General features: G+C 46.1%; 1 protein-coding gene across 5 annotated transcripts in view; it reads left to right on the forward strand.

The window, feature by feature from the left end:
- ZZEF1 (zinc finger ZZ-type and EF-hand domain containing 1) overlaps positions 1-19,309 on the forward strand; it is a 111,127-nt gene extending 91,818 nt beyond the window's left edge. For 2 of the 5 annotated variants that reach the window (XM_057501014.1, XM_057501015.1), the window contains exons 45-55: positions 1,267-1,458; positions 2,314-2,498; positions 3,700-3,835; positions 3,946-4,305; positions 5,493-5,636; positions 7,169-7,337; positions 7,516-7,614; positions 8,032-8,197; positions 13,876-14,029; positions 14,650-14,721; positions 16,535-19,309. In XM_057501014.1, coding sequence (XP_057356997.1) covers positions 1,267-1,458; positions 2,314-2,498; positions 3,700-3,835; positions 3,946-4,305; positions 5,493-5,636; positions 7,169-7,337; positions 7,516-7,614; positions 8,032-8,197; positions 13,876-14,029; positions 14,650-14,721; positions 16,535-16,615 — 1,758 coding nt within the window. In that variant the 3' untranslated portion in view covers positions 16,616-19,309. Of the gene's footprint in view, positions 1-1,266; positions 1,459-2,313; positions 2,499-3,699; positions 3,836-3,945; positions 4,306-5,492; positions 5,637-7,168; positions 7,338-7,447; positions 7,615-8,031; positions 8,198-13,875; positions 14,030-14,649; positions 14,722-16,534 lie in introns of those variants that run through there. The other 3 variants (XM_057501016.1, XM_057501017.1, XR_008997192.1) reach the window with 2 other exon arrangements.
- Positions 19,310-19,975: the final 666 nt, after the last annotated feature.

Genomic DNA, 19,975 nt, shown 5'->3' on the forward strand with positions numbered 1-19,975 from the left:
TCTGCCCTGTGCACTGCCATTCTGCACAGTCATTAAAACTGTGTCTTAAATGTGTCTCCCCTTTTAGAAATAGAGATTATAATAGCTGTCCTCCCCTGTCAGGGAAAATGAATTTGATGATTGTTCAAAGAACATTGGAAGAGAAAAGTAGTTTATGGAAACACATGGTTGACTATTATATCATATAATGAAGTGTGCCCTTGAACAATTATTTCCCTTTAAAGTTCCTTTGAACTAAAATGAGTTTCAGAATTTGTCCTCTCTTAATGTTAATTTCATGTAGGACTTAAGTCAGTAATTTTCATTTTATTTTATTCCCTGTAGGCTTTAGATTTTCCTTAATGAAATTACTGTGTTTCCCTGTAGGGTTTCTGTACCAGGTGCCACCCTCAGGTCCAGGAAACACTGCTGATGTGTGGGGGGTGGGCATCCGGCCATTCACAGTCACACACGCAGAGGCCTGGCCATGAAGAAATAGCTCTCTGTTGCCATAAGGATTTGGTTAGGTTTTAGGAAAATATACTGAAACATACTAATGGGTATGAAACATAAAAAGGGGGAGCATTTGAGCTCTTGTTCTGAGGTAGTATTTTAAATTCAATTGCTTTTGTTATTCAAATAATAGAACTACATTGCAGAAAAATTGGAAAATAGAAAATAAAGAAAAACTCCAAATTTCATCCCCTGCAGTGCAGCTACCATTCGTGTTTCATTTATTTCCTTATTCTAATTTTTTTGTTCTGTGTCTGTATTACATATATAGATTTAGGTTGCACAGTAAGAATGGCGTTCAAATAAATTGAAATGATATAATGGCCATTTTTCTAAGTTGCTCATTTGCATAATCACCATTTTTAATGGCTATATATGGTACATGAAGGTGGATTTCAATTTTTTGCCATTATTACTTTATCAACCATATAGTGAATGTAACTTTTTATCTTTTTTACATTATTCCTAAAAAGATGAGTTACTGAGTTAAAGGTTATGAACATTTTCATAGCTCTTCACATTTCACCAAAATTCATTCTAAAAGGATGCTATCAGTGGCAAAGTTAATAATCACAAAGACCACTTATAGTTTTAGTTAACATTTCTTTGAACATGTTTTCATGTTTCTTTACTCATTTTACTTTTTGTGAATTCTGATATCTTTTAAAAAGTTAAATCAAATATTTTCTACCCTTTGAGGATGAAAGACCTGTGTAATCTTCTCACCCACCAAACACTCATATTCTTGCCCTGCCTGATGTTCTTTCTGTGTAGATTTTGTCAATCATGCTGTACTCCTCAAAGAAGGAGATCAGCGCTTTGGCCGAGCAGGGCGACCTGGAGCTGGATGAACGAGGGGCTCAGGAGGAGGAGGTGGGACGGCCGGTCCGCAGCCCTAGTGAACCAGAGCAGAGAAAGTCAGACCCTCTTGAAAGCCTGGATGAGCCCACCAGAATTTGTTTCTTGGTATGTTCTGGGGCCATGGTGTGAGTGGAGACAGGGGCTCCAAGGGATGGATTCTCTTTGGCTTGGGCTGTGTGTTAGCCTCCACATGAAAATGCTTCAGTCTGATGTACTGGGAATTTGCTTCCTGACGGCTCAATCTGTATTGTGCAGAACTGGGCCAGAAGAATGGAAAAACCCTATCAACAGGAGTTCTTAATGTTTCTGGGGTCACAGACCCAAATACTTTAGATTGTTACCTGCATTCAGTAACACATTCAAACACGCACGTAAAATTTTGCATGTAATTTCCAGGCCCGTGCATAAGCCCCCACATGAGACTCCTTCCCTAGAGTTCTCAGACTCACTCTCTTACTTTCCCTGGACAATCCTCTTCCTCAGGATGATGTGAAAATGGTGAGGGCTTAGACTTCAAAGGGCCTAACTATATGAACAGTAAACAGAGAATATGGGGTGGGTGTCAAAAAAGCAAGTACAGTTTTTTAAGAAATTGAAAGTATATCATTTACGTGCCACTTTTCGAGCTTGAGTGCAAGAGCACACACAGCTAGCTAACCATGGGCACATGTGGTGCATAATGACTGACTAGTGCGAAAAGTATTGCATTTTGTTGGCATAATATTTTTTTGTTTCCTGTTTCATATATTCCTTTGAATTTATAACAGTAATGCAGATTTTACAATCTATGTTTTAGGGCTTGTAATTTCATATGCTTTAAGTACCAGTATGATGTTCTTCAGTTATATCCTGTAGTAACTTTAGAAATTCATCATTTTATCACTTTTGGGTTCAGATTATCAATAAAATGTTGAAACACTTTAAACTGTCCCTCTTCTACTTGCTCCCCATGGCCTTCAGATGGCTCATGATGCCCTCAACGCCCCTCTGCACATTCTTCGAGCCATATACGAACTGCAGATGAAAAGGACCGATTCTTTCTTCCTGGAGGTTCAGAAGAGGTATGGGGCGTTTAGATGCAGCTGCAGTGCAGCGAGAGAACAAGCGAGGGCAGGCCGCACTTACCTCCTGCCGATGAGACCTGGGTAAAAACCCCTGAACAGCCAGGACGCAGATGTGGAACTGTTTTTTCGTTCTTCGTAAAGTGACATGAAAGCTGACTGTGCAGCATTGCACAGATCTTCTTTGAGTTGTGCTGTATGTCCCTTTTGGAAAAACTTGACATTTGCAGTCTGCCTCTTAGAGTAACTCATTGTGGATGCGGAAACTGAGACAGACACCAAGGTTCTCCCATATGTCATCCCAGGGAGCAAATACCGCCAAGCAGGGCCTTCTGGTCCAAAGTATTGTTTTGTTGTTTGTTTTTTCACTGCTGTTTATTGTTTTCATGTTTTTTCCTCAAGGATTATTATAAAATTAATAATATTCCTTTTCTCTTGGCTGGGAAGTTCAGAGCTAGTTCTTGGGCCGAGCTCTTAACTTTGTGTAAAACTTTACCTATTTGCAACATCTCCACCCCCCACATCTATTCCAATTTATATCCAATTCCAATTTAATTTTTGTTTTCATTTCAAATTTCTGTTTTTCCATGTGTATTTCTTCTATATTGCCTCAAATCCTTTGTGAGATAAAGCAGGCTTGCCTCAGTGAGGGCACAGTCTATGCTGCTGTGACTGAGAAACCCAGAAATACCACGGGTCAAGGCTGATACAATCAGTTTTCCTGTCAGACACAGTCCCGACATAGGCAGTAGTCTAAGGTGGGTGGGCAGCTCTGCTCCACAGAGTGAACCTACACCCAAGGGTGCTGCTCTCGTCTGTGTAGTCAAAGCTGCCTCGCACACACCAGCTCTCTGTTCTAGCCCAGAGGAAAGGGGGAAGGCAGAGAAAGGAGCGCATCCTTAATCCACTCTGAGGGTGGGCTCCGGAAGGGGCACACATTACCTCACTGGCCTCCTGCTGGCAAGAACCCAGTTGCAGCAAGGGCTGGGAACCATGTCTCTAGCTGGTGGTTGTGTATCTTGCTAAAACTTCAGGGAACTTTGTTTCTAATAGAAAGGGAGAATGGACCCTGAGGGACAGTTTGCATGCCACAGGGGCATACATACATGTACATCTGTGTGTGTGAGTGAGTGAATGCTGTGAATATAGTTTGTGAAATATGGAAAATATTAATGTAGTTGCAAAATAACAGGAAAATAACTGATCAACATTTCTGACAAGTTTCATTCTTAAACTCTTGCCTTTCTATAACGTGTGTTTCAAACTCTGTGCTCTTTCTGTTTAGGTTTGATGGAGATGAGCTCACCACGGATGAAAGGATACGGACGCTGGCTCAGAAGTGGCAGCCCAGCAGGAGTCTGAGGTTGGACGAGCAGAGTGCCAAAGCTGTGGATACAGATATGATTATCTTACCGTGCTTGGTATGTCGCCTCTGCCTGGGAAACAAATGTCTGCCCCTGACCCCCCACCACCCATATCCCGCCATTGTGAAAAGGGCGGGTCTCTGTAACTGTGGTCTTTGGATCTGCAGTCCCGGCCCGCACGCTGCGACCAGGCCACAGCTGAGTCAAACCCTGTGACCCAGAAGTTGATCTCCAGCACAGAGAGTGAACTGCAGCAGAGCTATGCTAAGCAGCGGCGTAGCAAGAGCGCTGCCCTCCTGCACAAGGAGCTGAACTGCAAGAGCAAGAGGGCGGTGCGGGACTACCTTTTCCGCGTGAATGAGGCCACAGCTGTCCTGTATGCCCGCCATGTGCTCGCGTCCCTGCTCGCTGAGTGGCCAGGCCATGTTCCAGTGAGCGAGGACATCCTGGAGCTAAGTGGACCTGCCCATATGACCTACATTTTGGATATGTTCATGCAGCTGGAAGAAAAGCATCAGTGGGAAAAGGTAGTTGTTAAGCAGGCAAACTGGGCGCTCACCCGTCTCGCTCCTCCTCTATCCTCCCCACCACCAGGTGTTGGGACAGGCTTCCTCTAGTGAATGCGTCCCTGGAGTAAGGTTACCTGTGTGGCTGTAAGGCTCCCTTACAGGTGTGAAGGCAACAAAGGCAGGGTAGGGTCGCTGTCAGCCCAGGACAGACGTGGTGCCCACCGAGTGTTTGAGGTGACGACCCCCAAAGCCTGCCCTGTGGTTTTCCTTTTTGTTCTCACACGTGCAGGTCTAAATCACGTTGCTAGCCTCTCTTCCCATGCCCCTTTAGGTTCTCATGTAGTACAAGTCCCGGGGACAGGGTTCATTATGATGTTCATAGCCTGTTCCCACAGCACAGGAAGCCTTCCAGAAAGGTTTCTGTCTTCTGTTTTAAAACATTGTTTCTAGAATGTCCACCCCAAGTGAGACACTCTGCCAGCACTTACCCCCATTTTACATTGTGACCAGGAGAGTTTATCAGTAAAGAAATCAAATGCAGGCGGCTTGTCCGAGGCACTCAGCTTCTGGGTGGTAGCGTGGGGTCTCTCCCAGGTCTGTGCATTCTCTGCAGTCCAGTGCTCTAATTTTAAGTTTCAGGTTGACAGGTGGAGGCCATTTTTTGTTTTTAAATCAAATCTTTAATGTGGTCCTTTAAAGTAGTGCTGCATTAGGAGACCTTACCAGGGCTAGAAACATCTCTTCCTCCTCCTGCTAGATAGAACTGGAGGAGCCATGCAGCGGACAGTGACCTGGGCTTTCTCTGGCCAGACCACACTTCAGGAGCCCAGGGCCCTATCTCTAACTGAACTAAAAAGTTTGCCTCCATCTTCCCAGTTTCCAAGTGTAAAAATCTGGAGTCACATGTGCTGCCTCCTCCCTCATCCTTATCCCCTTGCCACCCTGGCACACTCTAACCTCCCACCCTCACCCACACATGCAGTACATGAGGATTCATCAGGAGCTGAATCTATCCTCTCATCCTTAATTTGCCTGGCTAAGTGCCCTAGATCCTTTCCCAGCCTCAGAGCCGTGGAGATGTCCAGGATGAAGCCGGCCCGTGGGTGGGCCTTGGGCTGATAGAGACTTAGTCTCTCCCTTCTCCCTGAGGGGCAGCTCCATGGCCCAGCTGCTGGCCCTCACATTCCTGCCCTGTGTCCCGCCAGATCCTGCAGAAGGTGCTCCTAGGCTGCCAAGAGAACATGCTGGGGAGCATGGCCCTGGCTGCCTGCCAGTTCATGGAGGAGCCAGGAATGGAGGTGCAAGTGAGGGAGTCGAAACACCCATATAACAACAACACCAACTTTGAGGTATGATCCTGGGTGGCCTGGCCTCAGGGAGCGTGGAGGGCTGCTGAGCAGCAGGAATCACATCAGGGCCCACAGCAGCTTATGCCCTCTTGACAGTGCTGGCTGACAAAGCGCTGCTTTAATCTAGCTTCAGTCTGCCTTGCCAAAGCCAGGGGTCCTGTACGGTCGGGTCTCTTCTCCTGAGCTTGTTCCGGTAGAGCACAGCCTGGCCCTGGAGGAGACTTTACCTTTCCTGCAGCAAGCTCCTCAGACTTGCTCCTTGGCATCTCCTGGCAGTGACTGTGTGGGTCTAGGGTCAGCACTCTTTCCATCTTCTAATGACCTGGCCACCCCATGGAGAGTCCGGCCCCTTTGTTTAATTATGAGAACTAAAAAGCCTCATCTTTTCCAAACTTAACTTTGTACCTCGACGGAGAGAGGCAGCAGTGAGTTTGGATGAGGTAGGAGTGTGGTGGCCTCAATTATTCTTGTTGACTTAATGCCGCTTGCATTTCCTTAGCCCTTTTCAGAGTGCTGGAGCTGGCCAGGCTTGAGCTTCCGAGTAGATGGCACCCTATAGCAACAGTGGTGGTTGATAGAGGAACTAATCTAGAACGTGGTTGTGGCTTGGCTGAGGTGTTGTTTTATAGCAGTGTAAACCTCCTCACTCTCTTCCTTCGAAGCCTCTTCTCTCCTGGTGTTTCCGGGCTCCATCCCCATTCCCCCAGCCCCATGCAGACACATCCAGTGAGCCACAGAGTTCTACATCCAAGGCAATTACTTTGTCTTTCCCACTGCCCGGACTCTCCTCCCCTCCCTGGGTCCCTCCAGCAGCTCCTTTCTGACCCCTCACTGCTGACCTTGCCCCAGCCCGGGCCTTGCTGCATCAGAAAGCGTCAGAATGATCCTGGCACCACACAGACCCAGCCCGGGCTTCCTCCTGCGTACAGCCTTTCCAGGCTCCCCCTACTATCCAGACAATGTCTAAATGCCTCATTTTAACACATGAAGCCATCACTGTCTGTCCCTGATAACCTGTCCATCACAGGTCACCCCTATCCCCACCTCCCAACCATATGTGCACACGAAGTTCACCTTCTACCCCAGATACATCAAGCTCTTTGCCGTTCCCTGAACACATCAGACTTTCCGGCACTGTTTGCTTTGCCTGAAATGTGCTCACATGCACTCCCATCTCCCTCTCACCTTGCCCACTGCCGCTCTTCCTCCCTGACCGGCACCTCCTGTCCTTTTCATGCTTTACAACAACCCGAGCATCCCTTTGGTGGGACCTTTTCTACCCTCCCCTCCTCCTCCAGGTGAAGCCTGCCCCACTGTGCCCCAGTCAATCTACACTAGTGTCCTTCCTACCAAGTTTGCAGCCCCGGGTCACACTCCCTGTCCCAGTTAGTCCAGGAGCTCCTGGAGGGCAGGGGCTGTGACTTATCCTTCTTGCATCCCCAGTTTCCTTTGCAGAACTTGGCAGGAAGCAAGCCCTCCAGAACTATCTAGTGACCGGTATTTACAGAAGCATTCTTGTTTCCCTTCCCTAGGATAAAGTTCACATTCCCGGTGCAATCTACCTCTCCATCAAATTTGATTCTCAGTGCAATACGGAAGAAGGCTGTGATGAATTAGCCATGTCCAGCAGTAGCGACTTTCAGCAGGATCGACACAATTTCAGTGGGTCTCAACAGAAATGGAAAGATTTTGAGCTTCCAGGTAGTAAATCAGTACTTGGTTATATTGACACTAACATTAAGTGTTTAAACATAATACCAAGAAAGGAAATGGTTGGAGGATTTAAACCCAGGTCTAATATATTTCATCAGAAACACCTCACTTGCCATTCCCTGCTGCTGCAGTGTCCTGACCTGTTTCTGATTCTTGTGTGACCCAGGAGACACTCTGTATTACCGCTTCACCTCTGACATGAGCAACACTGAGTGGGGCTACAGATTCACTGTGACAGCTGGACACCTGGGGCGATTCCAGACAGGTGTGTGCTCTAGTCTTCCATTTGCATGATCTGCCTGCCAGGGATACTCTGTGGGGGGAGGTGTCTTTATGTCACCAATCTTTGTTAAAATCAAAGCAGGTTCTTTTCCACAAGACTTCCACAAATCTGACTCCAGCCCCACACGTGGCACTCTTGAATGTGCTGTAGTTAGCCAGTTGTAAACTTGAAGGGCCAGATACAAGAGCCATCTATCGGGACTGAAAAAAGACACTTGTTCTCTTGGAATTTGCCAGGGCATTTTGCACAAAGGGGCAACTGAAAATGTTGTTCCTATGTTGCTTTTACAAAAGGTTCCATTTCAGACAAAATTTAAATGGCCTCAGTTGTTGCATCCTCTTTATTAAAGCTGAGTGGTTTATATTTTTAAAACATCTGTGTTTTGTGGGGGTTGGCCAGGATTCGAGATTTTGAAGCAGATGTTGTCAGAAGAAAGAGTCGTGCCGCACCTCCCATTGGCCAAAATTTGGGAATGGCTGGTGGGCGTGGCCTGTCGCCAGACTGGTCATCAGCGATTAAAGGCCATCCACCTACTTCTGAGGATCGTGCGATGCTGTGCCCGCAAGTAAGCTGCCCCTGGGTGTGACTCTTTTGCCAAGTGTTTGTACTGCCGGTGCCCCTCCCGCTTTGGGGCTTCCCGCTTCGCTTGTTCAGTGGTGTCCTGGATGAAAAGAAGGTTCTAGCTGTCACGGCTTCCAGTGAATTCGCTGTGGCCTCTGTGGCACTGCTTTTGTTGTCCTGGGCAGGGAATCTTTCCCTTACTTGACCTTGGGGGCATGAAGGTATTTCCTACTTTAGCTTCTAGATTATTTTTCCTTTCACATTTTGGATGTATAGTCTTGGATCTATAGTCCACATGGAGTGAACTTCCGTGCATGACATGAAGTGTGGGGGTCCAGATTGGCTTCCTCTGACATGGATATCCAAGTGTCTTCAAAGACCGCCTTTCCCTCACCCACTCCACCACCATTTTTGTCCCAGAGAGGGTCATATATGCTTTTCTCTGTTTCTGATCTCTTTGGTTCCATTGGTATTTTCGCTTGCCCTTGTGCCAGTATCACACTGTCTTAAGTATTGTAGATTTATCGCAAATTTACGTATCTGGTAGTATAAATTCTTTAGGTTGTCTTGGCTATTTTAATATAAATTATTACATAAAGAATGTCCATATAAATTTTAGAATTAATGTGTTTCTATTTTTTCCCAGCTTTATTAAGGTATAACTGACAAAATTATAATATATTTAAAGTATAGGATGTGATGATTTGATATGTGTATACATTGTGAAGGGATTCCCACAGTTGAGTTAATACATCCACCACCTCACTTATTTACCTTTTTGGTGAGTGTGGCAACACTTAATTCCACTCTCTTGCTGAAATTTGCTTTTCAGAATATTGCTGTTATGCAGTACAGTCTTGTATACTCTTATCAAATATCATCACCTTGTTACATATTAGATGCTCAGAACTTATTCATCTTAAAGCTGAAAGTTTGTACCCTTTTAAAAACCAACCTCTATTTCCCTCATTTCCCAACCCCAGCAACTACCATTCTACTCTCTGTTTGTATGAGTTTGACTTTTGCTTTTAGATTCCACATGTTTCTGATACCATGCAGTATTTTTCTTTCTCTGTCTCTCCAGCTTATTTCACTTAGCATAATGCCCTCCAGGTTCGTCCATGTTGTCAGAAATGACAGGATTTCCTTATTTCTCATGCCTAAATAATATTCTACACATCACATCTTCTTTATCCATTTATCCATTGACAGACACTTAGGCTGTTTCCATACCTTGACTATTATGAATAATGCTGCAGCAAACATGGAAGTATGGATATCTCTTTGAGATTTTGATTCCATTTCCTTTGGATATATCCCCAGAAGTGGAATTCCTGGATCATATGATAGTTCTAGTTTTAATTTCTTTTTCTTTTTTTTGGTATCATAATCTACAATTACATGAGGAACATTATGTGTACTAGACTACCCCCATCACCAAGTCCCCCTCACATACCCCATTATAGTCTCTGTCCATCAGCATAGTGAGATGCTATAGAGTAACTACTTTCTTCTCTGTGTTGTACAGCCCTCCCTGTGCCCCCCCCTCATTATACATGCTAATCATAATGCCCCCTTTCTTTTTTCCCCCCCATCCCTCCCTTCCCACCCATCCTCCCCAGTCCCTTTCCCTTTGGTAACTGTTAGTCCATTCTTGGGTTCTGTGTGTCTGCTGCTGTTTTGCTTCTTCAGTTTTTTCTTTGTTCTTATACTCCACAGATGAGTGAAATCATTTGATACTTGTCTTTTTCCGCCTGGCTTATTTCTCTGAGCATAATACCCTCTAGCTCCATCCATGTTGTTGCAAATGGTAGGATTTGTTTTCTTCTTATGGCTCAATAATATTCCATTGTGTGTATGTATCACATCTTCTTTATCCATTCATCTACTGATGGACACTTAGGTTGCTTCCAATTCTTTGCTATTGTAAATAGTGCTATGATAAACATAGGGGTGCATCTGTCTTTTTCAAACTGGAATGCTGCATTCTTAGGGTAAATTCCTATAAGTGGAATTCCTGGGTCAAATGGTATTTCTATTTTAAGCTTTTGGAGGAACCTTCATACAGCTTTCCACAATGATTGAACTAATTTACATGCCCACCAGCAGTGTAGGAAAAGGTTCCCCTTTCTCCATAACCTCACCAACATTTGTTGTTGTTTGTCTAGTTTTAATTTCTTGAGGAACCTTCATACTGTTTTCCACAGTGGCTGTACCAGTTTACATTCCCACCAATGCGTACAAGGGTTCTCTTTATCCACATCCTTGCCAGCATTTGTTACTATCTTTTTTATAATAGCCATCCTAACACATGTGCAGGATACCTCATTGTGGTTTTGATTTGCATTTCCCTGATAATTAGTGATGTTGAGCACCTTTTCATGTACCTGTTGGCCATTTGTATGTCTTTTTTGGAGAAATGTCTATTCAAGTCCTTTGCCCATTTTTTAATTGTGTCTTGTTTTTTGTTTTATGTTTTTACTATGAGTTATATGAGTTATTTGTATGTTTTGGATATTAACCTCTTATATGTGGTTTGCTTATATTTTGTCCTATTCCATAAGTTGCCTTTTCATTTTGTTGCTGGTTTCTTTTGCTGTGCAGAAGCTTTTTAGTTTGATGTAGTCCCACCTGTTTATTTTTGCTTTTTGTGTCAAATCTAAAAAATTATTGCCAAGACCAATGGGGAGTTTCACAGTTTCAAGTCTTACATTCATGTTGTTGGTCCATTTTGACTTGAGTTTGTGTATGTAAGATAGAGTCCAGTTTCATTCTTTTGTATGCAGGTACCCAGCTTTGCCATCACCATTTTTTGAAGAGACTGTCCTTTCCTCATCGAATAGTCTTGGTGCCTTGTGTGTGTGCATGGATTCATTTTTGGGCTTTCTGTTCTGTTCCATTGATTTGTATGTCATTTTTATGCCAATGACAATACTGTTTTGATTACTGTAGCTTTGTAATATAACTTAAAATCAGGAAGTATTATGCCTCCAGCTTTGTTCTTTGTTTTCAGGATTGCTTTGTAAATAATGTGTCTTTTGTAGTTCCTTTGAATTTTAGGATTGTTTTTACTGTTTCTGTGAAAAGTAGCATTGGAATTTTGATAGGGATTGCATGGAATATGTAGATTGCTTTGAATAGTATGAACATTTTAACAATATTAATTTTTCCAATCCATGAACACTGAATATCCTTCCATTTATTTGTGCCTTCTTCAGTTTTTCTTGTCAATGTTTTGAAGTTTTCAGTGTACAGATCTTTCACCTCACCTCCTTTGTTCGTATTTTATTATTTTTGATCCTACTGTATTGGGGATTGTTTTCTTGACTTATCTTTCTAATAGTTCATTGTTAGTATATGGAAATGCAACTGATTTTTCTGTATTGATGCTGTATCCTGTAACTTAACTGAATTAATTTATTCTAACAGGTTTTTTCAGCGGAGTCTTTAGTGTTTTCTATATATAGTGTGTCATTTATAGAGACAATTTTACTTCTTCCTTTCCAATTTAGATATCATTTCTTTTTCTTGCCAAATTGTTCTGGCTAGGCCTTCCAGTACAGTATGTTGAAGAGAAGTAGCAAGAGTCAGCATCCTTATCTTGTTCCTGATTAGTTTATTTCTGTACACACAAACGTGTATACGCACACATAAACACATACCCCTCTCACCTGATGGGATTTTGACCGACTCTAAATCAATTTGGGAAGAATCAAGGTCTTTAGAACATTGAATCCTCTGATCTACAATCCTCCATCATTTAGGTTTTAATGATGTTTTTTAGTTTTCTATGTAGAGAACTTGCACAAAATTTTGCTAGATTTATTCCTACATATTTAAGGTTTTTCATGCTATTATAATTGGTATTTTAAATATTTTATGTTTGTTTCTGCTGATATATAATTTTTGTGCATTGCCCTTCTGTCCAGCAACCTTGCAATATATTTGTAGATTATTCAGCATATGTTTTCTGCAAATAATGAGTTTTATTTCTTTCTTTCAGTCCTTAGAAACTGTTTGTTTTTGCCTTCTTGCACTAGCCATGACCTCCATGAGTGCTGAACACAAATATGGGGATTGAAGATGTAATTGTCTTGTTCCCCATCTCAAAGGGAGGGTGTTGGTGATCGTGGCACTTGCATCATTATACTCAGTCCTCAGACCCTCACCTGTTAGCAGTTCAGTGCCCCACTTCGCAGCATTTTTAAGGCTACATACAGAATGCTAGTCAGAGTGGAGTGATGATATTCAAAGTAAGGGTTGTCTTCTTGTGTAATATGGAGCTGTTGTTTTAAAAATAAAGGACTCTCCAAGTTGGGGAAGAAAAATTGATGGCATGTGTAGTCTGTGTATAGGCTGGCAGAAGTAGGTAGGGAGAGAGCTGGGCGTGATAGCTGCTACCAACGTATACCCTCCTATGCAAGCATCAGGGGTCACTCTGCCCAGGGGCTTAGTTCTGTTCTTTTGGAGAGTGGCTTCCATGAGAACTATCTGGCCAAGTGGTGTGTATGAATCGTGTCACACCTCTAGTGTCTGTAGATGGAAATGCCTTTCCTTGCGCACCATGGGTGTTTTCCTGTGGTTTGCTGACCATCGCTGATCTTCCTTCCAGTAAGGACACTCCCGCACCCCTCTGTCCTAGGGGCTGAGGGAAAGGCAGCCTGCAGGGGAAGGGTGGCAGGGCAAGTTCTGCCACAGGCATGAGCCTGGCAGTGCACTTTACTCCATACTGTACAGTGATTTCCTGAGAACTCAGCTGTAAAGCTATCTTTTAAATTCAAACCACATTTTCCCATATGAAGACATTCCTCTGGGAGAAGGTGACTGGCTCCAAGATTATACTTAAATGTACAGAATTCTTTTTAAAGTCATACAATATGAGAAAAAACAAAATTTAAGATTATAAATGTATAAAATCATGTAATAAGTCCCAGAATATTGTTTACTTCATAGTTTTTCTCCTCTGAAGGCTGTTGAACTAGAATCAAAGCATAATCTCCCTCTGAGCAAAAAAATACCCGTGCAGCCTCTCATTGTCTCACTGGTCTGTCTAACTGAAAGGGATCCTGCTTCACTGAGAGAGATTTCTGGCCTGGGCAACCTTATAAGCATATTTCTTGTATTTTATGAGCCCTAAGATCATAATAATTGTGGTTGTCTTTTAAATCATTGTTTTTCCTGATTATTAAAGCAGTGAGTGTTGTGGAAAATCTAGAAAACTGAGAGGGACAACTACTGATAACGTTTTTTGGTGTATTTGTTTACCGTTGTTTTAATATGGTTACATAATACTATATATACATTTTTTAAATTTTTTAATTTTCTTTTGTATATGGAGTTTCGTATCTTGCTTTTTTCTGCTTAATATTTATCTTGGGAGTTTTCCACGGCCACTGGAAGTTCCTTACAACTGTTTTTAAAGATGTGCAGTTGATTTCATGAATGTGCTTCAGGATCTCCTGTTTCCTTGGAGTCCTGTTTTGAAATTCAGATTCTGCCCCCTTTCCTTATTTGCTGTTGGTGAATATTTTTGGCTATTTTGAGTGGGTCTATTTCGTAATGACTTTCCTAGATGTGGGGGAGGGGGAGCCGGAGCTGCAGTCCCCCTCAGCTGCCATCTGTGTGACATCTGACATGGCGTGGTCCTCGGTGAACCACCCCACCCCACTCCCCCTCCCGCAGTGACCTCTGTGACCTTGCGCTGTTAAAGCCCCTGTGGCAGCTCTTCACGCACATGGAGTACAGCCTGTTTGAGGACGTGACACAACCTGGCATCCTCCTGCCGCTGCACCGTGCCCTCACCGAGCTCTTCTTCGTCACCGAGAACCGTGCCCAGGTGAGGGCCCAGCCCTGGGGTTCTGGGCAGGAGGGCAGGACTCGGATCGCAGCCTCGTCCAGAGCCCTGGGGTGTCCTCGGGGACTCAGCAGACCTGCACCGGGAGGCAGGCGTGGCCCTGAATCTGAGGTCCTCCCTCTCCCCAGCCCTGGGAAGTCCTCGGCTCAGCCCCAACATGACCTATTTTGTCAGGCTTAAAGCCAAAGCGGGGAAGAGCTGCCTTGGATCAGCCCTGACAAGAGTTAGTTTTGGAAAATAAACCAGCTGCGTTCTTTCTTCATCCTCCTTTCTTTCCTCCCCTGAGCACAATAGATTCATTGAACGTGAGAGATAAAAGGGCCTTTCAGAGTCCTCCAGCTTATCCTCCTCATTTTATGCATGAGGAAGCTGACCCAACCAGGGGTGTCCCCTGCCCAGTCAGCCTGTGGGTAGGTCAAGGCAGGGCCCCCTGGAACCAGGCACCTGGTTCTGTCAGTGCAGCTCCTTCTGTGGCTCCTGAGTGAGGTGCTGTGAGCTGCCTAGCAGAGTAAGCACCAATCACCCACTCAGGGTTCTGCAGTCATGGGCAGGTGTCCCTTCTGGGGTGGTCTGTTCAAACTGTACCCCTGCTCTCTCCGCAGGAGCTTGGTTTGCTGCAGGATTACCTGCTGGCCTTAACCACTGATGACCACCTGCTCCGCTGTGCGGCCCAGGTACTCCCCCCGACGCAGTGCCAGCCTGCTGCGGCTGCCTCCCTGTGGCAGGCCACCCCCCATCACCATGGCAGGACAGAGCTTCTGTGCTTGGGGCTCAAGCACAGGATCCTCCCTGCATTTACATGGAGCTCTGTTCCAATTCAGTCACTTCCTGGTGCTGTCAGGGAGAGCAGTCGAGCTCCATTTCTCTGTGACATTCACACTAAATTGTGAGGACAGAAGACACTCACAAGAATTTGTGTCTTTTAAACCAAAACAACCAATGCCTTAAATTTGCAGTTTGGCAGAACCCTGAAGTTTCCATAGAGTTAGATTTCAGATATTTTTGGATATAACTTTCTTCCCTGGTAGGAGAAAGTTCTAACTTTCTGAACTTTCTTTCCTCTTCTGACAGCTGTTTGGTCTTAGGATGCTTTTATACTTTTAAATTATTGAGGATCCCAAAACCTTGTGTTATGTGTGTGTTGTGTGTATTGATATATACCATTAGAAATTAGATTCGATTTTGAATTTAGAAATTAAGTTAGACAAAAACTTTAAAACATGTATCAATTCATTTTTTAAAATAATAGACCCATTCCATGTTAATATGAATAACATGTTTTGAGAAAAACAGTTGAAATTTTCCAAACAAATCAGTTCTTGAGAAGGGTGGCATTGTGTTCCGTTTTTGCAGATCTCTTTAATGCCTGCCTTAATGGAAGACACCAGGATTCGCGTGTTTGCTTCTTCATTCAGTTGTTGTATTATCACACATTAGCCTCTGGAAGACTCCACTGTATACTCAGGAGAGTATCAAAGTGAAAAAGGCGAATTTTGTGTCTTGGTGTTACTGTAAAAATAGTTTTTTTACCATGCAGAACCCCTGAGGGGGTCTTGTAAAGCCCCAGATCCCAGACTACATTTTGAGAACCACAGACTCCTTGAATATCATACAGCATGTGTCCCAACCCCCGCAGCTGACAGATGGGGGCACTGGGGCTCAGGGAAGGGAGGCGTTTGTCCAGGGTCACACTTGGGTGGGCATCCAGCTGGGCCCCCTATCCAGTGCCCTGCTCTCTGTTCCTGGCAAGTTGTCTCGGTGAACACATGGTTCTCCAGCAAGAAAGGGTCAGAGGGCCTGCTTAGGAGTGGAAAGACCCTCATCTACCGCAGAAGATAGTGCAAACTCTCCTGAGACCTATAGGCAGAATAAAAAGTGCCTCCCCTCCTAGCAGATACCTACCAGCACCACCACCACCACCCGATTTCATAACCTACCACAAAATGTTGAGATTTGACCATTTGGCACTAAAAGCTCAACATTGTGTATTCCTGGGGTCTTGTCCATTTTGCTGGACGGGTTGTCTACCACCTCTTCCTCCCCCAACCACCCTCCACTCCTGCTGCCCCAGACCCAAAGGCAGGTGCAGGCCATCTGCCTTCCAGGCACCTTCCCAGCGGGGCCTCGTGGTCCCCAGAACTGGCTGTTTGTTCCGTCTGCACGTTGCTGCTCTTCTGTCTCCCTCAAGAGCTTTCCCACAGCCCTCAAAGATGGTGTCTTCTGTCTCCACTGAACCCCAGCATTGCACCAGCCCCCCTCTCGGTGCAGTGAGGATTTCTGCCTTACATTTGGAGTTTTCATGTGGTCTCAGTAGCTTTTGTCTCTCTCAGTAGACTGGGCCTCCAGATGAGGGGTGCCACCTCTGCTGGTATCTGCCTCCCCCTTAGCCTCCTTAAGTACTCAGCTGGGGGTCTTGTTCAGCAGCACTTAATGAATGAGCAAGTGAATGGTTCTTGACATTGGCCATGACTCTTTCTTCCTCCACAGGCTCTGCAGAACATTGCTGCTATCAGCTTGGCCATCAACTACCCAAACAAGGCAACCCGCCTCTGGAATGTCGAGTGTTAACCCTTGGTATGACGTGCATGGAACCGGCTAATCTGTCCACTGGAATTTTAGAGCAGATATCTAAACTCATTCAGGAAGATTCCTGTGACATCAGCACCCGGCTCTCCCTGAGCTCCCACTTCCACTCCGATTAGAATGCCAAGCAGCCGTGTCTCCAGAACTTCCCCATGTCACGAGCTGGCTGCCCGCATGTACGGTAGCATGTGAGAATGGACAGAGCAGGGCAGTTACTCAAGAGGGCAGGCGGCATGTCCTTGACAAGCTCGTGCAGAGGCAGCCTTCTCCAGGGTCTGCCCCTGTGGAAACCACGGCTCCGGAAGGACCTGGAAGCAGTCCCTGCGGAAAGCGTTCTGTCCCAGTTGAGCTGGAACTGCCTGCCCTTGCCTTTCAGGTGAAGACAGTCGCCCCAGTGCCTCTTTTTTCAGCCAAGACCCCAGTGGCAGCAGCAGCCTGGGAGCTCTTTTGCTTTTGTTTCTTGAAGCCAGGTGATCCAGACCAAACCAGTGGGGGCCTCTCCTGGCTACCACCTGGTCCCCAGGCAGTCAGCAAGGACTGAGTGCCATGCTAGCTTCCCTGTGCAGCCGCGGCTGTCCCCAAGGAACCCCTGGTGAGAACACGTGCCCTTGGGAACAGCCAGCAGGCCCCCTGGGGCGTCCGCTTGTGCACCGGCTCCCGGCACATCTGCGTTTGTTCAGTTGTAACACATTTCAGTTTCCACCTCGCCGTTTAGAACAGAACCACACTGACTTCCTTGAGAAGGCCTTAAGGGAATGAGCAGAGGCAAGGTCATCTGGGGACCAGCTGGTGTGTGTGAAAGGAGAACCTGAGGAATGCTCTAGCTTCTGGTCCGAAGAAAGGCTTCAAGTGTTAGCAGAAGAGATCTTATTTTAGAAGTAAGAAAACACACACACACACACACACTCTCTCTCTCTCTCTCTCTCTCTCTCTCTCTCTCTCTCTCTCTCTCTCTCTCTCTCTGACTTTATTTCTGCTTCAGTCACAGAAACCCGTCCCATCCAGCTCTGGGGCTCCGCATGGGCATTTGGCTGTCACTTGTCTAGCAATAACTGCGTCCATTCTAATGGATGCTGCTTTCCATTTCTCTTACATGGCTGTAGTCTTGCCCTGAAGTGCTCATTATTATTCTCTGCCCAAAGCCACACTTTGGAGTGCAAAGCTGGTGTGGCACACAGGCCATGTCCAAACCTCCACGGGGCATGTGGTGTGAAGAATGCCTGAGGCAACCACCATGTAAGAGTGGGTTCTGGGCCCAACCACATCCCATGGAGCTAAACTCAAGGAAGGCTCCTCTTAGCCGGGGCCGAGTTGAGCAGGTCGGCACCCCCTTGGCCTTGGGAGCTCCTCGTGCAGGGTCTGCAGGGTCTGGGCTGGAAGGGCCCAAGCCTGCAGGCTCAGGGAGGACTTTACTGCAGGAGCACTTCTGCCTCTGGGTCAGGAGGCTGAGGCGCAGAGACCTCCTGCAGCCCTACAGTGTAATTCCCAGCCAAGCCTCAAGCTACACATGCAGCTGTCATGGAAGGGAGATGTCGGAGGAGATGGAAACAGATGGGATGGATCCTGAAAGGTGGTGACCTAAGGCCCAACGCCCCGACCTCAACAAGGCCCAAGGCCCCGGGCCTTGCCTGATCTCCTGTGGTGTTGGGATGCGAGTAGACAGGCCCTGTCAGCTTGGTAGAAACCCCTTGTCATCATTTACTCTGCCAGCACCCTCAGAGAAGGCCCCATGTTCCTTTCCACCTGACCCAAGTAGGGCTGGTGGTGAGAGGATCACAGAGGACAACTGTTGGGGTTTGGGAGACAAGGACCCCACCATGGGGCAGACTTGCTGAAGGACTGCCTGGAAGATGGGCGAGGAGACAAGACTGTGCAATTCACTGCTTAACCTCACCATGCCACCCACACCCCTCCATACCTCGGATTGATTCAGTACAGCTGGGATGGGCAGGGCAGTTGCCCCTGTGGCGGTTGCCACCAGCTTTGCTTCCCATCTTCCCGTGAGGAAGATAAATTGTAAATAAATGCTGGACTCTTCATAGCTTCTCCCTGTCCATGGCCCTTGCTATTCTGGTCTCCCTGTACTTCACTTTGCATAGAACAAGCCTAAGTTTTCCCTTCACACAACTGTTGCTCTCTCCTGGCAGCACCTGGCACTGCCAGCCTGGCATCCTTGCACCCCACCCCCTCTCTTCCAACTGCTGGGTGGCGCTGCCAAGCCAGGCCCAACTCCCCTGGCCCTAGAGTGACCCTGAGCAAGGCTGGAGGCTCCCACAGCTCCTGGTCCCCAGCCGGAACCAGCAGTGCCCAACAAATGGATTTCCATCCAGACCAACATCTGTCTGATCCCTCTTAGGAGGCGGGACTGCCTGCAGTGAGACAAAACCGGTGGAATAGAAGTATTGTGGAAACATGTGCCTAATTATAAAGCAGTTCTGTTCCAAATCATATATATTATACAGACACTGTTCCTAATGAGAGGAGTGACTTATTTTCATCGTCGTTTTTAATTTGTTTTCTTACGGGTTTACAATTTTGAATTTTTCTTATTTGGTTGAAGGAAAGAATTTTGATTATATCAGCTGAGTGAGTTCAGCCTGTAAAAAGGATGTTAAGTTGTGGGTAAAATATGCAAATGAAGAGAAATATATTGTACAAATTATATATAAAAAGTTAAAATTGTGTGCTGGCTTTTTTCCCCTCCTCCTGTCTCTCTTGTGAAGATCATACTTGGAATTTCTACCAAGCCCAAATGGATGGAATTTCCGGAATCTCAGGGCTTCTGGAATAAAAGGAATCCGAAGGGTTTTTAGCTGCCAGCCCCCGCGACATCTTCTACCACATCTGCTGGAGCCTGGACCGCAGCCCTGCAGGATATGCACCTCCCCTCGGGCAATCCCAGGTCTCCCATTCGCCCCTGCTTCCTGGGCCTCCAGAGAGCTCAGCTCAGCTGCCCCCTCCACACACGGCTGCTCGGAGGTTTGCACACATGCATCCTGTCCCCCCCGACCCTGCCGACTCTGCTCCTCTCCAGTCCCCACCCTGCCCACGCTGTACCTCTGGTCGCTCACCCTACACCATGGGCGGCCTGCGGAGAGGAGGAAGGCGGGTCCAGTCACGGGGCCTACTGCTTCTGGGCCCTGCTGCTAAACACGGAGCTACCATGTACCTGACGTCGGGCCTTGTCTTGCCAATGGATGGAATGTTCTTGGGGCAAAAGGGTTTATTATCTGGCTTGTTCTCCCAGTGGGGTGGGTAGAGCACTAGAATTATATATGCATCCAACAGTCTGCAGGTCTGTAATCCTCTGTCTCTGCCTCCATCCAGAGCACTGGGCAGAGCTCT

This window comes from Manis pentadactyla, chromosome 4 (assembly GCF_030020395.1).
Source record: "Manis pentadactyla isolate mManPen7 chromosome 4, mManPen7.hap1, whole genome shotgun sequence".
In the NCBI taxonomy this organism is placed as follows: domain Eukaryota; kingdom Metazoa; phylum Chordata; class Mammalia; order Pholidota; family Manidae; genus Manis; species Manis pentadactyla.